The 22,296-nt window shown below is 42.6% G+C and overlaps 1 protein-coding gene across 3 annotated transcripts in view; it reads right to left on the bottom strand.

Moving 5' to 3' along the window:
* Positions 1–7,586: 7,586 nt before the first annotated feature.
* Positions 7,587–22,296, bottom strand: part of phf12b (PHD finger protein 12b) — a 49,018-nt gene continuing 34,308 nt past the window's right edge. The window contains exons 11-16 of one of the 3 annotated variants that reach the window (XM_085917032.1): positions 19,826–19,915; positions 19,595–19,738; positions 19,409–19,504; positions 9,437–9,519; positions 9,225–9,363; positions 7,587–9,117 (exon numbers count right to left, since the gene is read on the bottom strand). In XM_085917032.1, the coding sequence (XP_085773158.1) occupies positions 8,678–9,117; positions 9,225–9,363; positions 9,437–9,519; positions 19,409–19,504; positions 19,595–19,738; positions 19,826–19,915 (992 nt within the window). In that variant the 3' untranslated portion in view covers positions 7,587–8,677. The other 2 variants (XM_085917031.1, XM_085917033.1) reach the window with 2 other exon arrangements.

The following is a 22,296-nucleotide window of genomic DNA, read 5'->3' as shown; positions in this document are numbered from 1 at the left end:
GACTTTCCCGACTTCCCGTTCGTGAACGAGTCAACCTTTCCGTGCATCAACGGATCAGTCAGTGAACGAGTTGCGTCTCCTAGCGCGAACTATGTAAACCAGAATGTAGATTTACGATTTTGTTGTTATCCAATATTTTGACTGCAGTTTCACATTAGATTGCTGGTTTGAGATGTACTTTTATTATTATTATTATTATTATTATTATTATTATTGTTATTATTAAACATTTATGTTATAACTTGTCTGGTGTTTTATTCCTTGTTTTTATATTTGCCAATCAAAACATAAAAATCTGACATTTGGTTAACTGCTTTATATGACAATATGTATACGTGTTTTACATTGTTATGAGTTGGTGCCCCCCAAAATAAAAAGATGTCGGCATAATGGTTTTTTTTTCCAACCTTTTATTCAAACACAAACACATTTGGTATATCAACACCATCAACTACAAGCCAACAAATACACTGCTCAAAAAAATTAAAGGAACACTTTGAAAACACATCAGATTTCAATGGTGAAAAAAAAGTTGGATATCTATACTGATATGGACAGTTTAATGTCTCAGGAACAAAAGGATGCCACGTCTTTTGATGGAAATCGAAGTTTTCAGCCTACACAGGGCTCAGTATATAGACACCCCAAAAATCAAAGTGAAAAAATTATGTGGCAGGCTATATATTTGATGTGTATGGGTTGTTTCCAAGGGATGTTGAAAAAAAAAGGAGAGAAATTGGATCAGTCGGTGTGTGGGGGGGGGGGGACGATTCGTTGAACCATTCGTTTGAACGAATCTTTTGAGTGAACTGATTCTAAAGATTCAGTTCACCTAAAAGAACTGGAATCCCCATCACTATTAGCTACACAGCAGCCGGCACCAGACATACGTACCACATCTCTTCTTCCACCCACGCTTTGTGTGGTTGATACAGACTGTGGGGCGGGTGTTAATTGATATAAACCAATCGTCTTTCCCTCCTCACATGCTCCTGGCCAGTAGTGATGGGAATTTGTTGGCTTGTAGTTGATGGCGTTAATATACCAAATGTGTTTGTGTTTGAATAAAAGGTTGAAAAAAAAACGTTATGCCGACATTTGTTAATTTTGGGGACACCAACTCATATAACAATGTAAAACACGTGTACATATTGTCATATAAAGCAGTTAACCAAATGTCTGATTTTTATGTTTTGTTTGGCGAATATAAAAACAAGGACTAAAACACATGACAATTTATAACATAAATGTTTATTAAAATAATAATAATAATAATAATAATAAAAATAATAATAATAATAATAAAAATAATAATAATAATAATAATAATAAAAGTACATCTCAAACCAGCAATCTAATCTGAAACTGCAGTCTATAAATAGGGTAACACTATTTAGGCATATATATGCATACAAGTTATTTAAAACCTACAATAAGTAAATCGTAAATCTACATTCTGGTTTACATAGTTCGCCCTAAGAGACGCAACACGTTCACTGACTGATCCGTTGATGCACGGGAAGGGAGTTCAGCTATCGACTCGTTTGCGAACGGGAAGTCGGGAAAGTCAGGATTCGTTCCCTCACTGATCAGTTCTCGCGATGAACCGGAAATGCAAATCACTCACTGATTCGTTCACTCACTGATTCGTTCGTTGGTGAACGGGAAATGCAATCCACGACTCGTTCGTGAACGGGAAGTTACGTCACTGACTCGTAAAGTCCCTCCTCCATCTAACGCTCGCTGGCGCTGCTGATTGGTCTTCACGAGTGAGTGAGTGAGTGAGTGAGTGAGTGAGTGAGTGAGTGAGTGAGTGAGTGAGTGAGTGAGTGAGTGAGTGAGTGAGTGAGTGAGTGAGTGAGTGAGTGAGTGAGTGAGTGAGCGAGTGAGCGAGCGAGCGAGCGAGTGAGTGAGTGACAGCATTACTGCTATGCCATTGCCAGCCGACACACGTTATCCCGACATTGATGTTTTAATTTTGTATTTGTTGGCTTGTAGTTGATGGTGTTAATATACCAAATGTGTTTGTGTTTGAATAAAAGGTTGAAAAAAAACGTTATGCCGACATCTTTTTATTTTGGAGGTCACCAACTCATGTAACAACTTATACATATTGTCATATAAAGCAGTTAACCAAATGTCAGATTTTTGTTTTGATTGGCGAATATAAAAACAAGGAATAAAACACCAGACAAGTTATGATATAAATGTTTTAAAAAAACAATAATAATAATAATAATAAAAGTACATCTCAAACCAGCAATCTAATGTGAAACTGCAATCGATATATTGGATAACAATATTTAGGCATAAATATGCATACAAATTATTTAAAACCTACTATAAGTAAATCTATATTCTGGTTTACATCGTTCACGCTCGGAGACGCAACAAGTTCACTGACTGATCCGTTGATGCACGGAAAGCCAGTTTGCCCATTGACTCGTTCGTGAACGAGAAGTCGGGAAAGTCAGGATTCGTTCCCTCACTGATCCGTTCTCGCGATGAACCAGAAATGCTAATCACTCACTGATTCGTTCACTCACTGATTCGTTCGTTGGTGAACGGGAAATGCAATCCACGACTCGTTTGTGAACGGGAAGTTACTCATTTTCTTCTTCGTTTTGTTTTACGGCGAGGTGGCACCAGCTTCAATGTGCATTACTGACACTTACTGGTTGAAGTCATATGAACTGAAAAAAGAACGAATCACTTTCGGAAGTGATTTGTTCACTCTCGTTCATTGAAAAGAGTCGTTCCTTTGAACGAATCGTTCACTCAGGAGCCAACACTACCGGTCTGAGTGGCCTGGCCTGTCTCTCTGATAGGCGCGCCACCGCACCGGCAGACTTAAAAAACAAAACAGAGACGCAGGCCAGCAGGCCGGCGCTTCGGGAATTCTCCCGGTTCTCCCGGTCAGTCCGGGCGCGAATAGCATCCTACTCTTCTTGCCACTTAATTGTTGTTAGTCACCTGAATGTTGTTAGTCACTTAAATGTTGTACAGAGGCAGGGATCAACCGGAGTCAAAGAGACTGTAGGTGATCTGGGCAGCTCCCTCAGTCAGAAAATGAGAACTCCCCACTGCAGGAAGGAGCGCGTTAGAAGTTCATTCGTCCCCATGGCAGTTAAGACTATACACTATATCGGGATGTCATGAGCCACTGAGTCATCCTACCTGATCACTTTGCCATCACTGTCCTCATTTTATGCATACAACACACTTTTTATTTATTCTGCATATACAATAAAATTGATGCTCATACATGCAAACTGTGTATGCTGTATACAAAATTCTGATCATGGATATCTGTTAATTATTTTATGTATATAGTTTCTCTTGGTGTATTCTTGTTTACTGTATTACTTATTATATTGCTGTTCGCATTCTTTGTTCTTTTTTCTTTTGCTATGCTGGGCTACTGAAACGAGCAACTTTCTTATCTTTTATCTAATGTGTGAGCGTGTCAGCACGTGAAACTTACCACTTCATAGAGGGAGGAACCTGTCATGCATGATCAGTACCATGGACAGCTCATCCTTCCTTCCCGACCCGTCAGCGGCAATCGCAACGATTGCCCGCACCTACGGCTTTTCCACATCTGTTCCAAGCTCGTTAGTCGCCCTATATAAACCCTGCACACGCGGCCTTCTCTGTCTGTCCCACATTTCTATCCCGTCCTGTCCATTGCCTGCTCCCACTCAATGAAGACGAGAGTACTGTGACGCTTTTGGTTGTCCTGCCTGTTCCGTCACAGGAACCATGTCATGCTAAATTAACTTTTGTTTTTTAAGCTGTTAGACATGAAAAAAAAATATTAAAAAAATACAAATATGAAAATATAAATCCCAGGTGTAGGTGTGCATCATATCACAGGTTGGCGTCTGCTGCTAGTGAGCAAGGCGTACATGGAGGAGGATAAGCAGGTAGCATAAATACAGTAATTTTTGGACTATAAGTCGCTCCGGAGTATAAGTCGCACCAGGCATAAAATGCACAATAAAGTGAAAAAAAACCCACATGTAAGTCGCACTGGAGTATAAGTCGCACTTTTGGGGCAAATTTATTTGTCAAAATCCAACACCAAAAACAGACATGAACCAGCAACAAAAGGGTAAACGATACGGTATGCTAACGTGACATAAACACAAACGAAGAGCTGAAAACGGGCCTGACGTAACATTCAGAGTTATTCAAGTAATTATTAAATAAATAACACGTTTATCAAACCATCTGTCACTCCAATTCATTAAATCCGTCGATCGTGCTTTATGTAAACAATGCCGCGTATGCGCCGCATATGCTCACGTCGATCGATACGGTATGCTAACGTGACATAAACACAAACGAAGAGCTGAGAACAGGCCTGACGTAACATTCAGAGTTATTCAAGTATTTATTACATAAATAACATGTTTATCAAACCATCTGTGTCACTCCAATTCATTAAATCCGTCGATCGTGCTTTATGTAAACAATGCCGCGTATGCGCCGCATATGCTCACGTCAGACCCGTTGTAAGTTGGATTTCTAATTATTCCACAGACCCATATAACTACATATAAAGTATATTTCAAATAACTATGGTAAACGACTCTTTATTTAACAAAACAAGAGTTCAACGAGCCAACAACTACCGGGTGTATGACCGGGCGTGCGTAAAAGCCATGTCCGAGCCCCATCCACCGTCCCCGGACAGCCACCCGGCCGAGCGCCGGCCCCCGACTTCCATTCACGGAGGTGAAAGAAAGCTCCGTAGAGTATGACCGGGCATGCGTAAAAGCCATGTCTGAGCCCCATCCACCGTTTACCGGACAGCCACCCGGCTGAGCGCCGGCCCCCGACTTCCATCCACGGAGGTGAAAGAGAGCTCCCGTCGAGAAGGACCGGGCGTGCTTAAAAGCCATAATAGTTTTTCAAACCTTCTGCGTCACTCCAAATCATTAAATCCTTCAAACTCTTCATCCTCCGTGTCACTTACAAACAAAGCCGCTAATGATGCCGGTAGTACGTGAGGCCCTTCGTCATCTTCATCATCCCGTGATGAAATCCTTTGCCCTTTATGTAAACAACCCCCCACGCGGCACGGGTGACGTCACTTGCAGTTCAAATGACAGTAATCCCTTGCTACATTGCGGTTTGTTTTTCGCGGTTTCACTACATCGCAGATTTTTGAATTTTGAAAATTTTTGAAAAAAAATCACATAAGTCGCTCCTGAGTATAAGTCATCCCCCCCCCCCCACCCAAACTGTTACACAAACCGCGACTTGTAGTCCAAAAATTACGGTACACATTCATTCATCATCCTTATCGTTTATCCTCATGAGGGTCACAGGCCTGTTGGAACCTATCCCAGCAGCGTTTGGGTGGTAGGCCGCGGACACTGTGAACTGGCCGCCAGCCAATCGCGGGTACCAGGAACAGTGTACCGGAATATCTGTACCAAATAGAGGTGGCAGGTAGCTGGACGATAGGGATTTTGAGTGGTCGGAGAACCCTCTTTCTGTATTCTCCTATTTTGAAAAACAGTGTTATTGTGTATAGGGGTTATATAAAGTATTGTAATGTCTTGTATTATTTGTTCATTCGAGTTGTGTCTGAGGGCGGGGCCAGGAGTGAGAAGTGACGTCATGCGGGTGGGTTGTGTGGGCTGGTTAGCTTGGCTAGTTCTTGGTGCTGCACCTGAAGGATGGCGTGCTTCAGCGTGCGTGGAAGGAACCAGCCACCGGGGAGGAGAGGTGGCAGGTGATGGTGCCCGGAGCTCTCAGAGAGGCGGTGCTGAGGGCCTGCCATGGGGCACTGGTTCTGGACACTTTGGCAGCGCGAAGACTCTCCGGCGGCTGGGGCAAGGGTTCTACTGAGGTTAGCATCGTCAAGACGTGGAGGACTTCTGCCGGCATTGTGATGAGTGTGCAGCCTACAAGGGACCTCAGAACCAGTCACACGCACCACTTCAGAAATAGAGGGTTGGGGCGCCCATGGAAAGGATTGCTGTGAACATCATGGGTCCCTTTCCCATGATGGACAGAGGGAACCGTTATGTGCTGTGCGAGATGGATTACTTCACCAAGTGGCCAGAAGCGTACGCAATTCCAGATTAGGAGGCGGAGAAAGTGGCTGACGCGCTGCTGGACGGCATGTTCTGTCGGTTTGGAACTGCTGACATTCTCCACAGCGACCAAGGCAGAAATTTTGAGTCCAAGTTTTTCGCTGCGCTTTGTGAGCACCTGGACATGGAGAAGATACGCGCCATCCCTTTGCATGTGCAGAGTGATGGTCTTGTGGAACTGTTTAACCGCACCATGCAGCAGCAGCTCGCCATCCTCACCTCCAATCACCAACGTGACTCGGACCGCTGGTGCTGATGGCTTATCGTTCGGCCGTTCAAAATTCCACGAGCTGCACTCCTGCTCTGCTGATGCTAGGCCGGGAAATCAGGACGCTGGCGGAGTTGGCGTTCGGGAGGCCATCTGGTGACTGTGTGGACCAACCAGGCTAGAGTATCCCCGGAGACTGCAGGACCGACTGGAGGCGGCGCATGTATTCACCCGGGACCAGCTAGAGAAAGCCGGTGTGCGCCAGAAGCGGAACTACGACGTGTGGAGCAAGGGGTGGAACTTCCAGATTGATGAGTTAGTTTGGGTGTACACACCCAAACGGAAGAAGGGGCACTGCCCCAAGTTGGACAGCCATTGCCCGTGCAGGGTGCTTGAGCGGGTGGGGGAGGTGGTTTACTGAGTGGCGGTTCCCCCTAGGGGCGGAAGGGTTTCCCTGCACCGAGACAGGTTGGCTCCGTTGACAGTGGTGTTCCCGTGTTTGAGGTGGGGTCGGCTTCATCCGCCACTTCAGGACGTGCGGCGGATTCATGTTCCCCAGATTCCACCAGTGTTGTCTGTGCTCAGCTGGCAGGCGGTGAAAGCAGCCCGGGCCGACTCTAGAGACGGGAGCAAAAGCCACGACGGCTGGATGACTTTTTTTGTTGACCCCTCGGGTCGAGGGGTTTCATCAAGGGGAGGGCAGTGTAATGTCTTGTATTATTTGTTCATTGTAGTTGTGCATGTGAGGGCGAGGCCAGGAGTGAGAAAAGATGTCATGGGGGTGGGTTGTGCGGGCTTGTTAGCTTGGCAATCAGTTGGTGTGTGGAGCGCATGGGCCTGAGTTGTGGCCACCAGCAACTCCTGTATGCATGTGTTTTTCTGTTGCCTTTTCTTTGTTATTAAAAGCGGCGATCAAACCGTGTGAACATCCTTGACGCACTGAGGGGCGTTACAGTATTAACATCGGGGGTGCTCGTAATTATGGCACGCTTTGTGATTTGATTGCCCAATGCCCTTAGAGGTTGGGTTCCCCCCCCCCCCCCCCAAAAACATTTAATTCAGAAGTGCCAATAATTGTAGTTATTGTTTTGTAGTTATAACAAAATCGGACGACGAACGTGGATCGGGCGTCGTTGACGGGAACTGATGGTGAAATGTTTGGGAATTATGACTTCCATGTTGAATATTTAAAATTATATTCAATTAAAATTTGCATCAGTTTTTAATATTTTCACCTACAACAATCCTGTCTGCAAATATTGTGTTTAAGTCCCGGTTATGCTGCTCAGCAGTGAGGAGACTTGAATACCCCTCCCCCTCAATAAATAAATAAATTGCAGGGTCTCTACAGATGCAGTGAGCTTGTACTTAGAAAATCTTTATGTATTTACAGTTATGAGGAGATGAGAAGTTACAGAAAAAGAGTACTTATATACAGGGCTGCAACAAGATGCTAAAATGAGTGCTAAAAATCACTGCATATTGCAGATGGATGATAGCAGAGTACAGATTATGAACAAGGTTTATCACAAAATCTCTGGTCGTCTACACAGTATCACAAATTTCATGGGTTGTACAGTTAAAAGCCAAACATGGTGAATCTACACAAACTGCAATGCTTCTCCAATTGAGACACTGAATCATACATATTTACAGATAGAGTGTATGAACATGTACACTACAGTTCAAAGGCCTGGGCTCAACCAGACAATGGCATGATGGCAATGGTGAGCGTGTTCTTCCGCCTTTCAAGAGTTTTGGGCTGTTTTGAACGCAATCATGCATAGCCAGGATATCTCATCAAGTCAATGTTAATGCATTTTTTTAAGGTCTTTCGCTTTGAAAATAAGGACAAGTGACCCCCCCACCCCACCTCTTATGTTCTGATAGTAGTGCACAAACAATACTTTTTCTAATGGACATTTTGTGATGACCCCAAATTGGTGAGCAGTAGTGTACCTTTTCATAGAAATAAAGCTACCTGTGGCACAAAGGCAGCAAACAAAATCAAGAATGCATGAAAGTCCAAACAACAAAATTAAACATTTGTGCGAAACAGACAGACTGACAAAGTAAGATTACATTATACATAATATACTGGAACTGGCGAAATAATTGAGCATAGACTAATATTCTTCGCTCAAAGTTGGCCTCATATGAACTGAAGGTTGGATGTCAGTCATTAAAAAATAGAACAGATTGTCAATTATATTCCCAAATTCATGCAAATATATAAATCATTAACAATGACCTAAAAAAAAATCCCTGTCCACCGGCCAACTGTGCAGCTTTCCCTTTACTGTATGTCATAGCAGGTGCAAAATGAAAACAGAGGGAAGGTGGGATATCCTGTTTTGATTTACGGGACAAATTTGGATTCCACCGTGAGCACTTGGTCGGAAGGTGCTGTTTCCATCTCATCCTGGCTGGAGGGGCTGCTGGCTGTGGCAGCCTCACGGGGAGGTGGTAGAATTGTGGTGTGTGCGATGCTAAAAGTGCTGCTGCTGGTGCAATTGGTTGTAGGTGTGGCACTGTCTTCCTCCTTGGGCTGCTTACTGGAAAATTCTGTGATGCTAAACACAAACTGGAGGCAACCAAGTTTTATGTAGCTACCGTGGTGGAGCATGGCTGTGCCCTCCCAGCCTGCTCCACTGCCTCCAATCAGGCTTGAGCTGCTTGCTTTACAGCTGCATAACTGCTCCAAGCCACCTTGAGGGTGGCTGCTCATGACTCCACCAACTGGGAGCAATCCTACCACAGATGTGGGATCCTCGTCATCTGCCCATTTCTTGCTGCGACCTGGGGGAAGAAAAAGCCAGGTGTCTTAGCGATGTTGAACTGCAAAACTCATTTTTCTGCTAGAGTCAGAAACAAGATTAACCCTCATTTCTTGAAGTAGAACTTACGAATGATGCCTTGGACCTTAGCCACTAGGCCACTGGGTGGAGATGGCGAGGCCTTCTCAGAGAAATCACAGGAGTAAAGGACGTTGTCCACCGTAGTACCATGCTCACTGTAGTTTAGCAACTCATAATGCTTGGTGTTCTACAAACATGCCAGTCAAAACCACATCCATTAACCAAAGCATTAACATGAATCATGAAAACACTTGCCTTACCTCATCGTAGAATATACAGGCGTGTTTGCCTGATATGAAGTTGCAATGACCATAGTTTGGAAGGCACACATCCATATCAGCACCTTTATTTAAAAAATAAATATAATGTTCAATATTTTGAAAATAAGATACAACACTGACAATTTTCTTGGCTATACAAAATGTGTACAGTATATTGTACTATTTGAGACTGCTTGTGATTTAGGGCTATACAAATAAACTTGACTTGACTACAGAAAGGTTCACAAAGGTGAACATACCACAGGTTTTGAAGTCATGAATTATTATTATTTTTTTTTAAAAAGGTCAAAATTGAGCTCAAATTTCAATGTGACAGACTGGAGTGAGTTTATGTCTGCAAAAAACACAAATTAATGCCATACAAAAGCTTAATTTTTCTTGTCATCCTTTGTATGTCTCAGTCTCAAGTCAACTGCCCCATCATGTTTTTTTTTTTAACAAAATCACATTCCCACGTGTGTATTCCACTTTACTAAATTTTATTTCCATTTTAACGCACTTCAGCAGATTTATTGGTTTCGAGAGTATGTCATGAAAACAGCAGAGGTTGGCATTCATTTTCAAAACAATGCATGTGGGTGCGCGCCAGTGTGAAGGCTTGAATCAAGGGAATGACAATTGACAGATAAATGTCAGCGGTGACAGAAGCCCTTTTTAACCCATTTAAGATAGGCGCGCATTACCACATTTCACGCTGTTAAGCAGTTTTACCTCTAAGACCGGGAAAGTAGATACATTTTGTTTTCCTTGACCCATTTTCTCAATCTAGTAGCCAAAGAAATGCATCGGAATTAACACACAGCGCCCCTGGTTCCCCAGTATGGTATATGTAGACATTTCAAAATAAGTGACGACGTGCTTGAAGACTTCGAACAAGGTGAACCATCAGATCGGGATTGGTCGCTCACAAAAATGTTTGTAGACAATGGGGTAAAAGAAGAATTTTGAAGGCTTTGAGTCAGAATGGCGGACTAATTTTAATTGAGGCTGTTTCAAACGCACGAGGCCCCAGTGAAAAAAGGTACAATTTTCACTTTATGTGAAAGTCACAAGTGTTTCACCAACACTTCAGGTTTATGGGATGAATTTCCAGCAACACTTCAGATTTACGGGAGTGCTTCTAAAGTCACCCTTAGGTTTTAGAGGCCTGAATGTGCTACATAAAGGATGGACAGACGAACAGATGTTTGTTTATACTATAAATAAAGATGGACTGACAATGATAAAAGGCTTTATCTTGCAAACTAGCTCACTTTATGAGCCCCACACCGTGAGGAATCTAGCAGATGTCCTAAAGGGAGCTGAGAGTGGCTGTTGTGACTGACAACGCTCGCAACATGGATGTAGACATGAGAGGCTGGTTGTGAGCTCCACATTAAGTGCTTCTTGTGCAGCATGCACTATACGTATACCACATTGGCCCGAATATAAGACAGCCCCGATTACAAGACAACCTATTCTTTTTCAAGACTCAAGTTAGAAAAATGACTTTTTGAACACCAAATTTAATTTTTATACAGAAAATTACATCTGAAACAAGTAATTATAACAATATATTCGAGAGAAAACGCATGTTATTTTGCCTCATTCAAATCATGCAAAAACTGTCTATCACATCTTAATATCTGAACATTTAAATATGTAAACTAAAGTGCAATCACATTTGTAAATGAATGGCTTCTAGTTTTTGAAATGTAAAAAAAACAATCTACTGCGATAAAACAACAAAATTGCAACAACTGCATTAACCATCAAAGTGAAGTCTAACTGTAGTCTTGAAACAAATCTGAATAAGGAAAAACATTGCAATAAAATAATGCAAGCTGCTACTGCTATTGTTGGGGAGCCTGAGGACTGTATAGGGGATTGGCTCGGATGGTTATGCTCTTTTTGCCCCGGGTGTCTGTCAAAACACAGGAGGGAAGACGTGGTTCAGTTTTGATTGCTTTACTGTATTATTGGCAAAAAAAAAATAATAATAATAATAACAACCATAAATGAAATACTCTCGGCAACACACCAAACATAAGTCATCGATCGAGACAATATTTGCTGGCAACCGTTAGTCGCCGTGCCACTGCGTAACGGCCACTCGTACTATGCAAGGCAAACTTAAAGGAGCGCGCCGGAACTGTCAATCAAACGGTGTGCACACGAAGCAAACCGCGATCGGACAAACGGCACAACAGTGCAACAGTAGTAACAATGAAATGTATATACTCACTTTGTGTCAAAGACGCACACGATCACAGCAACATACTCAGTCGATTATGAGCACGCCGGAGCTGTCAGTCAAACGGCGCGCAGACAAAGCAAACCGCGATCGGACAAACGGCACAACAGTGGACAGTAGTAACAATAAAATGTATATACTCACTTTGTGTCAAAGACGCACACGATCACAGCAACATACTAAGTCGACACCAGCAACCTATAACTTACTGCTGCGCACAATTGAAAATGGGTATAATGTCGAGAACCCGAATATAAATATAATATATAATATATACCCCCACTTTTTCAGTCTTATTTCAATGCTGATTACCTCGTCTTATATTCGGGCCAATACGGTATCTCACTATTCATGCTAGTCTTAAAGTTAGCCACGTATCACGTTTGCTGATGCGTGTCAGGCACATTATTTGTAGTTTCACCGAGGCTCAACAGCAACAGCACTTTTGACATTTAAATACACAAATGCGCTTTAGCTCTATTTTACGTGCTTTGATTATACACGATTTTCTAACATGGTTTTTGTCAAATTCACCAATTTTTCATCTTAAATACATTTTCAAGTACTTTCCGCACAATAAGGCACACTTAAAAGCCTTTAATATTCTCAAAAAAAAACCAAGGTGCGCCTTTTGTGTGTTTCCAAAATCTGTAAAGTTGCTTTCTGTGGCTTCTGTATTGTACAGGCATAATATGAAGACACAATGAACCAATCAGAGGACTTTACATTTTACGTAGATCGGGGCAAAAAAACAATCAGGACTGTACGTAATGCGTAGAGTATGTACCTCCATCACCATTAATAAACAAATACTATATTTTGTGCAAATCTGTAAAGTTGTTTTGTGTGGCTTCTGCCACACAGAGACGTAATATACAGACGTAATATGTAGACCTGATGAACCAATCAGAGGATATTACGTTTTATGTTGATCGGCGCAGTAAACCAATCAGAGAACTACGTAACACGTAGCGTTCGTACCTCCGTCACAATTGATAAATAAATATTTGTTTGTGCAAATAAAAGCATTAGGACCCTTAAAACGGCATTGACAAAGACAAAGTTGTTTTGTGTGGCTTCCACTGCACAGAGTTAAAGTCCCAAAGTCAAAGTTAAAGTCGCAATGATCATCGTCTCACACACATCTGGGTGTGGTGAAATTTGTCCTCTGCATTTAACCCATCCACGTGATTTTGATCATCCCCTGGGGGAGAGGGGAGCAGTGAGCAGCAGCGGAGCCGCGCCCGGGAATCATTTTGGTGATCTAACCCCCCAATTACAACCCTTAATGCTGAGTGCCAAGCAGGGAGGCAATGGGTCCCATTTTTATAGTCTTTGGTATGACCCGGCCGGGGTTTGAACCCACAACCTTCCAGTCTCAGGGCGGACACTCTACCACTAGGCCACTTTAGCTGGTGCGACTTAAAGTCGAGTGCATCTTATCGTCCCAAAATTACGGTAATCACAGCAACATACTCAGTTGATACCAGCAACCTTTAACTTACCGCTGCGCACAAGTGAATGGGTCTAGACCCCGAATGTAAGACGACCCCCACTTTTTCAGTCTTATTTCAATGGATAAAACATCGTCTTTTATTCGGGCCAATACGGTGTGTGTGTGTGTGTGTGTGTATATACATTTGTATACAGCGGAGCTTCGGTTTTCGACCACAATCCGTTCCAGAAAGCTGTTCGAGAAGTGAATCGTTTGAATTCCAAATCATGTTTTCCATTACAAATAATGGAAAATAATTTAATCTGTTGCAAGCAAAAAATAACCCCGCCTTTTTTACGCATTTTTTCAGTTGCCCATTTTTGTCCGATCGCGCAACTGCAGCACACTGCCGACCGCCCAACCGTAGCACTGCGCCGCGCAACTGAGTTGATGCAATCCTCAGAGTAACGAGAATGTCATAACAAACGGAGTCAGTTGGCATGCGGGTCCTCTCGGCTCATCTCGCAAGGTTTGATAACTGAATTTCGCCTGACATCCAAAGCAAAAAAATCTCAAATTTTGTTCCAATACCGAATTGTTTCGAGAACTGGGACGTTCGAAAACTGAGGCTCCACTGTGTGTGTGTGAATATATATATATATATATATATATATATATATATATATATATATATATATATATATATATATATATATATATATATATATATATCATTCAAGATTAATTCTTTAACTATATCATGACAATCGCGTAACATTAGCGTACACATAACATCTAGTTACTTTCTCAACCCATATGCTTGTAAAAGCAATAGCGCCGCGACCTTCATAGCTGATCATATCTTGACAGAGAATACACAAAACCTTCGCCAGGACATCTACTTTACGGATATGTTCCGAGTTGTACGATGATGCTGCTTGTTAGGGTTGAATAGATTAGGTTGATCATATTATGTTGGAATGTAATCAGTAATAATTAACCTAAGCTTGTCCTGTCTTAACAAAGGAGTAGAACAAAGTGCTAAGATCTTTTGCACTGATTGACCAATTGTAGAAGACGCAATCAAAGTTGTTCTGTCTACTCAACATCGTAAAACAATCCCCCGCTATGATGTGATCAGAGGCCAGGTGTTTCACCCCCACCTTGGCCACCACACATGTAAATTGTCACCCCCACCCTTCTTCTCTCAATAAATACTGTCTTGCATGAATGCAACGGCAGACTTTGTTCGGACATTGCTGTGTCTACAGCAACGAACAAATTCTCCACTTGCAGAATTTGTTCGGACATTGCTGTATCTACAGTAACGAACAAGTTCTCCACTTGCAAGTGTTCAAAGGGCATACTGTCTCCCGTGTGGTTCTTGCACAATAAGTTAGAGTCGGAACATCTCTAACATTTTGGTGCCGTGACCCGGATCCAACATACCCACTGCTGATCGACGGAGGACGACGTGCTGCATTGTCGACAAGCCAGCGTCCATTAGGAGGACCTGGTAAAGAAAAGACCTGGCAAGTAAATTCTTCGCTGGGCCAGCATCTAAGGTCTGCCTTCGTCGAACAACAGTGGATTGACGGAATCCGGCAGTGCAACGAACCAGGGGACAAGTAAGTTAAAGCCCTAAAAATTGTGTGATTGTGTTGTTGTGAAAGGGGTTGAAAAAAAAAAAAAAAAGATACGGCTTTGGTTTGTCCGAGCTATGAGATACGGCTTTGGTTTGTCCGAGCTATGAGATACGGCTTTGGTTTGTCCGAGCTATGAGATACGGCTTTGGTTTGTCCGAGCTATGAAGTTTACGGCTTTGGTTTGTCCGAGCTATGAGATACGGCTTTGGTTTGTCCGAGCTATGAGATACGGCTTTGGTTTGTCCGAGCTATGAGATACGGCTTTGGTTTGTCCGAGCTATGAAGTTTACGGTTTGGTTTATCCGAGCTATGAGATACGGCTTTGGTTTGTCCGAGCTAAGAAACAGCTGGGGTTCTCGCCCCAGGGGAAGGAACAGGCTAAGAAAAAAAACAGAGCTTCTTTTTCTTAATTGAGGAAGGGCATAGATTCTTTTTTTTTGGTCTGTTTTTCCGAGCTGTTTGCATGAAAGTTGTGTGATTGAGAGTGTGAATGGTAGTATAAATTAAAAAAAACAAAAACAAAACAGGACTAGCAAAAACCAACGGTAATACACAGGCTAGTAATTTTGTTGAAGGGTAAATTTAATCCTGCATTGAGGCCTTGCAAGACTCCTGTTTTTCCGGTCCAAAAGGACCAATAAAATTGATTGGCGAATCTGCACCTAATGTGCTTGACCCACACACGCTTCTAAACACTTTTTAAGGCAGCAGCAATTGCGACACATGGGCCTTGCCATGTGTCGACAGGAGGGATGAGGTCAATTCATGGTCAATTCACTACCTTTGGTTTAGATGCTTACTTAAAAAAAAAAAAAAAAAAAAGGTCAATTCACTACCTTTGGTTCAGATGCTTACTTAATTTTTTTTTGTAAAGCATGTCCTGTTTGTGTAAAACATAATCCACAAGGAAACATGAGACCTAAGAGAGGCTCATTTCCAAAACCATCTTACCCATTCCAAATCATGCACATGGATTTTATTGGACTCACAGAAAAGAACCTGTGATCAAACTCTTTTGGATTAATGTCAACGCAACTGTTAAAGGACGAACGTTGCCGCAAGTGGCCTACACAGAGAGACCAGCTGAAGTGAACTATACATGTTACATCCAAGGAAACAAGACCCACAAATGCATCAACGACGACTGCTCTCCAGGAGGACACTGGATGGGAGCTTTGGATGTCACTGCTAAGTGTCAGGATGAGAGAGCCATTTCAAGTGGTTGTCCGATGCTGCCCGCCAACTGGACAAGTGTGTGCACCAGTGTGGGTGACAGACCACACCTACAGGATACAACATCATCAGCTGACGACAGCACGCAACTCTTCTGCACGTCGACGCAGGACTGTTGTGACCTTTGACTCTCATGATCCTGTCTGGGGATGGTTCTGGACTTGATGACTGCAACACGACGGTTCCAGCAAGGAAGCAGATCCACCATCGACAGCGTCCCCGCCCCCAATTCAAATAGAGGCAGAATAATCCTCTTCCCCCTTGGTGGCCAGGTAGTCTACCCTGGCCACTGAAGACGACAACCACACGGCAGACACTTCCAGGTTCTCCCCCGACGAAGCAGTGCTGCAGAGGGGGTGAGAATTGTGCTCACCCTCCAACAGTGGGCGTGCCAAGCCCCCGACGGCTGAACAATCACGAGCAATTTTTGTCTTGACTGTTGTTATTGGTAACATTCTGGTCGCCTAAGGCAGAGGGACCGTGTGAGACTTTTCCTGCATTATAACATCTTGCCGCAGGTTTTTCACTCACACACTAAAATTGATCTACGTAGATTGCAATGATGCTGTTTAGCCGTACATGTCTTACAGACACTTAATGATTTGGCCATCGAAAATGCTTCGCAAGTGATGGGTGCAATGATACGCTGTTTCTGTGTTTTTTTTTTTTTGTTTTGTTTTGTTTTTTTTAAATTGTTTTTCTTGACAACATCATATGATAAACAGGAGGGATATGTTAGGGTTGAATAGATTAGGTTGATCATATTATGTTGGAATGTAATCAGTAATAATTAACCTAAGCTTGTCCTGTCTTAACAAAGGAGTAGAACAAAGTGCTAAGATCTTTTGCACTGATTGACCAATTGTAGAAGACGCAATCAAAGTTGTTCTGTCTACTCAACATCGTAAAACAATCCCCCGCTATGATGTGATCAGAGGCCAGGTGTTTCACCCCCACCTTGGCCACCACACATGTAAATTGTCACCCCCACCCTTCTTCTCTCAATAAATACTGTCTTGCATGAATGCAACGGCAGACTTTGTTCGGACATTGCTGTGTCTACAGCAACGAACAAATTCTCCACTTGCAGAATTTGTTCGGACATTGCTGTATCTACAGTAACGAACAAGTTCTCCACTTGCAAGTGTTCAAAGGGCATACTGTCTCCCGTGTGGTTCTTGCACAATAAGTTAGAGTCGGAACATCTCTAACACTGCTCTCGAGCCATGCCCATCTGAAGCAGTTCTTGATCCCGTTCGACTTGTCTATTCCCCTGGCACGATCCTTGTTTTTTTATCTCGAAAACCTTCGCCATGCTGGCGAAAGCGTTTGCTGAGTAGGCCCTAGATCAGACCTGGGCATTGTACGGCCCGCGGGCCACATACGGCCCTTTGGTTGACTTTGACTGGCCCGTGTAAGGTTCATTGGAAATTACAAAATAAACATATTTTCTTATTTTACCTGATGCATGGACTGAAGCTGCGTTGCTTTTATTTTGAAGTTGTTTTTTATTCACGTACATGATGACGCAATACGTACATCAAGGCGTGCGAGACGTGCGCATGATTGGATCATTGTCGCTAGCAAGTCACAAGACTTAAGCCCTCAGAAATGCCCGCTGCTAAAAAAAGGTAGATGCCGAATGCAGGGTTTTCAACAAAAACTGGACTCCTAAGTATTTATTTACTGAAGTCGGAGGTAAAGCCGTGTGTTTAGTTTGCGGGGAGCAGATCGCCGTGTTTAAAGACTACAATTTGAGTCGGCATTACATCTCACTGGCGATCATCTGTCAGCTGTGCTTCGCATCTCCACCTCAGACATGCAACCTCACTTCGATGCACTCGTTAAAGCACAGCAGAGACTAGATTTCTCTCACTGAACAAGAAAAAAGAATTTAAAAATGTAAGAAGGTAGAAGTTTTAAAGCATGTTTTTATGGTTGAGTTGTGCATGATTTTAATTGTAGTGTGGTTATTTTTATTTGCATGTTTAGTGTGTTTTTATTATGTTGTTTTAGTGATTTAATTATTTAATTACATGCTTTTCTTCAGAGATATTGATTACCTGATTCCCTGCATCTAAGTTTATTGGATAAATGTCACAGATAGTAAAAAACTTTCACATTTTGTTTACCATTGTTTTGGGAAAATTTGATTGAATAAATGACATTTTTTGCAAGGAAAACTCACTTTTTCATTACTTAATTATGATATATACTCTTACCAGCTTGTCAAAAATAATGTTATTTACTGCTTTTTATAAAGAAATGCAATTAATAATATGAAGAATTGAGTTCAGACTTTTGGCCGGCCCTCCACAATATTTTCAGTTTCTCATGTGGCCCCATGGAAAAAATAATTGCCCACCCCTGCCCGAGATATATATATATATATAACTAAATAACTCACCTACAAGTGATGAAAACCCAATCGGAAATTCACATAGTGGCGGTGTAAAAACACTTAATTCTCCGCATAAGTTAACAAGTGGAAATGATGTGACGAAAGTAGCACCAAAATGCTGCTGAAAATAAGGCAGATATTGTCGCATCAATGGTGCCAGTGAGTTAGGTTTACAGAGGCAAGCCGATTTCCGCACTCACAGTTTAACTAATTTTGCCTTGAGATGTGCCAAAAGATGCCGTCGCGGCAGGCGAGCGAATGCTCGCGAGTTGCCGAGGCTAATGTTGCCCGGCCTGCTGGCCGGCCAGCCCCCCCCCCCCCCCCATACATAAAAAAAAAATCTGAACGGATTTACACGATTCAAGAAAATGATACTTTCGACGGAAAAAAACACGGAAATCCGTGGACTTGCAGAAAATTCTCATCCCTGATATATTGAATATTGTACAGTTACGCGTCAACCCCCCCCCCGCCTTTGCCACCCCAGTAAAAAAAATCCTGGCTCTGCATCAACCAGGGGGATTATTTTGGCAAATACAAGACCAGACGTAAAAATGGGAACAAAATATTTCTCAAACTCTACAATATTGCTCCCTTTCTCCACCAAGACCTCAATGTGGGATCGCCACAGGTACACTTTAAACTAGCATAGGTCAGAGACCATGGTCCATGTAACAATCATTACACAAGATGGTATACATTTCCGCCTGAAATGCTCCCAAACTTTTACCATTTTCTGTCTTTTTGTCTTTATGCTTCAGCATGCCCGCGACCCCAGTGGGGATAAGCAGTTCAGAAAATGGATGGGATGGATGGATGTATTAAATGAATCTGAAAAGGCAAAATGCCAACACGGGAGAGATTTTTATTTTTTTATGCACTGTAGTAATTTGCTGTGTGCTGAGAGGGTTTGTGCAGTGTGCAAGTGCACAGCTGAGAGGGAACAATTTTCCCAAGATTAGTACAAAACAAGATACATTTTGATAAAGTTGTCATCTCTTACCAGATCCTATGTATAACGTTCGATAGCACATGCTAACAGCCTTTCCTTTTCCTGTTAGTGGGTAGAAGACAGCCCGGGCCTGCAACTTTTTCTGATCTGAAGAAACAAAAAAAGACAAAAACCTCAAGATTGAAACTTGGCAATAATTGTATAAAATTCAATTTTATTGCAATTTTTAAATCTTACAGTCAGGGAGTGATGGTGGGGGTTTGGGAGTGTCGCTGGCATCTGAAGGTTGAGTGCTGTGGGCTTTACTAGGGAAAAGCTGCTGGACCCTCTGCCATGCCAATAACTTAATCATCTCTGTATCAAGCATGCCCAGCTCAATCCCTAAAAGATATGAATAAGAAAACCAAAAAATTGCGATTTTTGTAGATTAGTTTTGTATGATCCCACAACTAAAATTATTGTACCTACCGCCATTATCATCCATACAATCTTGCATGCAGAGATTAGTGATGGAAGAGACTGAATTTGAGTCCGTCAGTGCCAAGCTAGCCTTCGCATCTGCAGAAACCACCAGGACAGAATACAAAGATGGCACCAAGACCACATAAACACATTTTATAAATTGTTCAGTTCTTTCAATGCAAGATGACATTTAATAGAGAACATCTTGAGTGCCAGCTACCGTAATTTTCGGACTATAAGTTGCTCCGGAGTATAAATCGCACCAGCCATAAAAAACACAATAAAGTGAAAAAAAAAAAACAAATATAAGTCGCACCGGAGTATAAATAGCACTTTTGGGGCAAATTTATTTGTCAAAATCCAACACCAAAAACAGACATGAACCAGCAACAACGGGCTAAAGCAGACATGGGCATACTACGGCCCACGGGCCATATACGGCCCATTGGTCTTTTTAATCCGGCCCGCCAAACATCTCCCAGTTATATCAAAATATACTGGCGAACCTTGTTCATTTACTTTCCCCTGTAATGCCCACATTTTCCCAATAGATGGCGCGCTTGAACATTTGCCCCCTCTTCTTCCCGGTTTAGCTTTTCCCAGAAGAAGCACTCTCCTCGGTTTCCGCGGTAGAGCTTTCTCCCTTCTAAAAACAAACATGAGTTTATCAAAGAAAAGAAAACTCGACAGTGAGTGCAGAGTGTTTAAAACAGAATGGACAACAAAATATTTTTTCAAAGCAGTCCGATCAAAGGCTGTATGCTTGATATGCCAAGAAAGTGTCGCGGTTTTTAAGGAGTACAATATTAGCCGTCACTTTGCTACGAAGCATGCCAATTATGCCAGCAAGCTGACGGCCCAAGAACGGGCAGCTACGGCTGAGAGGATGGCAGCCAATTTACTGTCCCAGTTAAATTTTTTTCACCGACAAACTGCGCTCCAGGAGTCAACTACCAAGGCAAGCTTTTTGCTGGCATTCAAATTAGCAGCAGCTAGCAAGCCTTTCTCCGAAGGTGAGTTTTTGAAAGACTGCATGGTGGAGACTGCAGGTGTTCTGTGTCCGGAAAGTCAAGGCAAGTTTGAAAAAATCAGTTTGTCACGTCGGACTGTGACTTGCCGTTTGGAACTAATTGATGAACATATAGCTAGCCAGCTAAACAAAAAGGCAGAGTTCTTTCAGTTATATTCACTTGCACTTGATGAAAGTAATGATTTCAAAGACACAGCGCAGCTCCTAATTTTTATCCGAGGAATAAATGACAGCTTTGAGATAACGGAGGAGTTTTTGACCATGGAATCTTTGAAGGGAACAACGCGGGGAGAGGATTTGTATGACAAGGTGTCTGCTGCCATCGAGAAACATAAACTACCTTGGAGAAAACTTGCCAATGTCACGACGGATAGATCACCAAATTTAACAGGAAAAAACGTTGGGCTGCTGAAACGAATCCAGGATAAATTAAGAGGAAAATCCTGAACAAAATGTTTTTTTTCTTCACTGTATCATTCATCAGGAATCACTTTGCAAGTCTGTATTGCAGCTTAACCATGTTGTGAATCCAGTCGTAAAACTTGTGAACTTTATACGCGCAAGGGGACTCCAGCATCGTCAGTTCATCACGTTCCTGGAGGAAATTGATGCGGATCATCAGGACTTACTTTACCACTCTCGTGTCCGGCGGTTAAGTTTGGACAAAGTGTTTCAACGCATTTGGGACCTGAAAGAAGAGATCGGCGCATTTTTAGAGTTCAATGAGAAATCTGACGAATTTCCTGAGCTACGAGACCAGAACTGGCTTTGTGATTTTGCGTTTGCTGTGGACGTATTTTCACACTTGAATGAACTGAATGTGAAACTGCAGAGGAAAGATCAGTTTGTGCACGACATGTACAAACATGTTACTGCGTTTAAATCTAAGCTCTTTTTATTCTCCAGACAAGTTGCGAACGCATCCTTCACTCGTATCGCCACACTTGACACTCAGAAAGAGCCGACGCGATATGCAAAGAAATACAGCAAATCACAGGATGACCTGCACAGAGAATTCAGTCGCCGGTTCTCTGATTTTGAAAACGTTGAAGAGTCATTTCAACTCGTGTCATGTCCCTTCTCACAAGACCCTGAAACAGTACCACATGAGGTGCAATTGGAACTGATCGATCTTCAATCTGACGCCACCTTGAAGGAAAAGTTCAACACTCTTAAACTTAATGACTTTTATGCTTCACTGAACGAAGCCACCTTTCCAAACCTACGGAGGACGGCACAGAAGATACTGGCCTTGTTTGGCTCGACCTATGTATGTGAGCAGACATTCAGTGTTATGAACATGAACAAATCCAGTCACAGATCCAGGATAACTGACCAACACCTCGGATCTATCCTGAGAATCGCGACAACAAAACTTACTCCAGACTTTGATGCACTGACAAAACAGGGAGATCAACAACACTGTTCCCACTGAAACTGATGGTGA

The sequence above is a fragment of the Syngnathus leptorhynchus genome, chromosome 7 (assembly GCF_054491065.1).
Source record: "Syngnathus leptorhynchus isolate UIUO chromosome 7, UIUO_Slep, whole genome shotgun sequence".
NCBI lineage: Eukaryota > Metazoa > Chordata > Actinopteri > Syngnathiformes > Syngnathidae > Syngnathus > Syngnathus leptorhynchus.
This window is presented reverse-complemented; position numbering and strand designations above follow the sequence as displayed.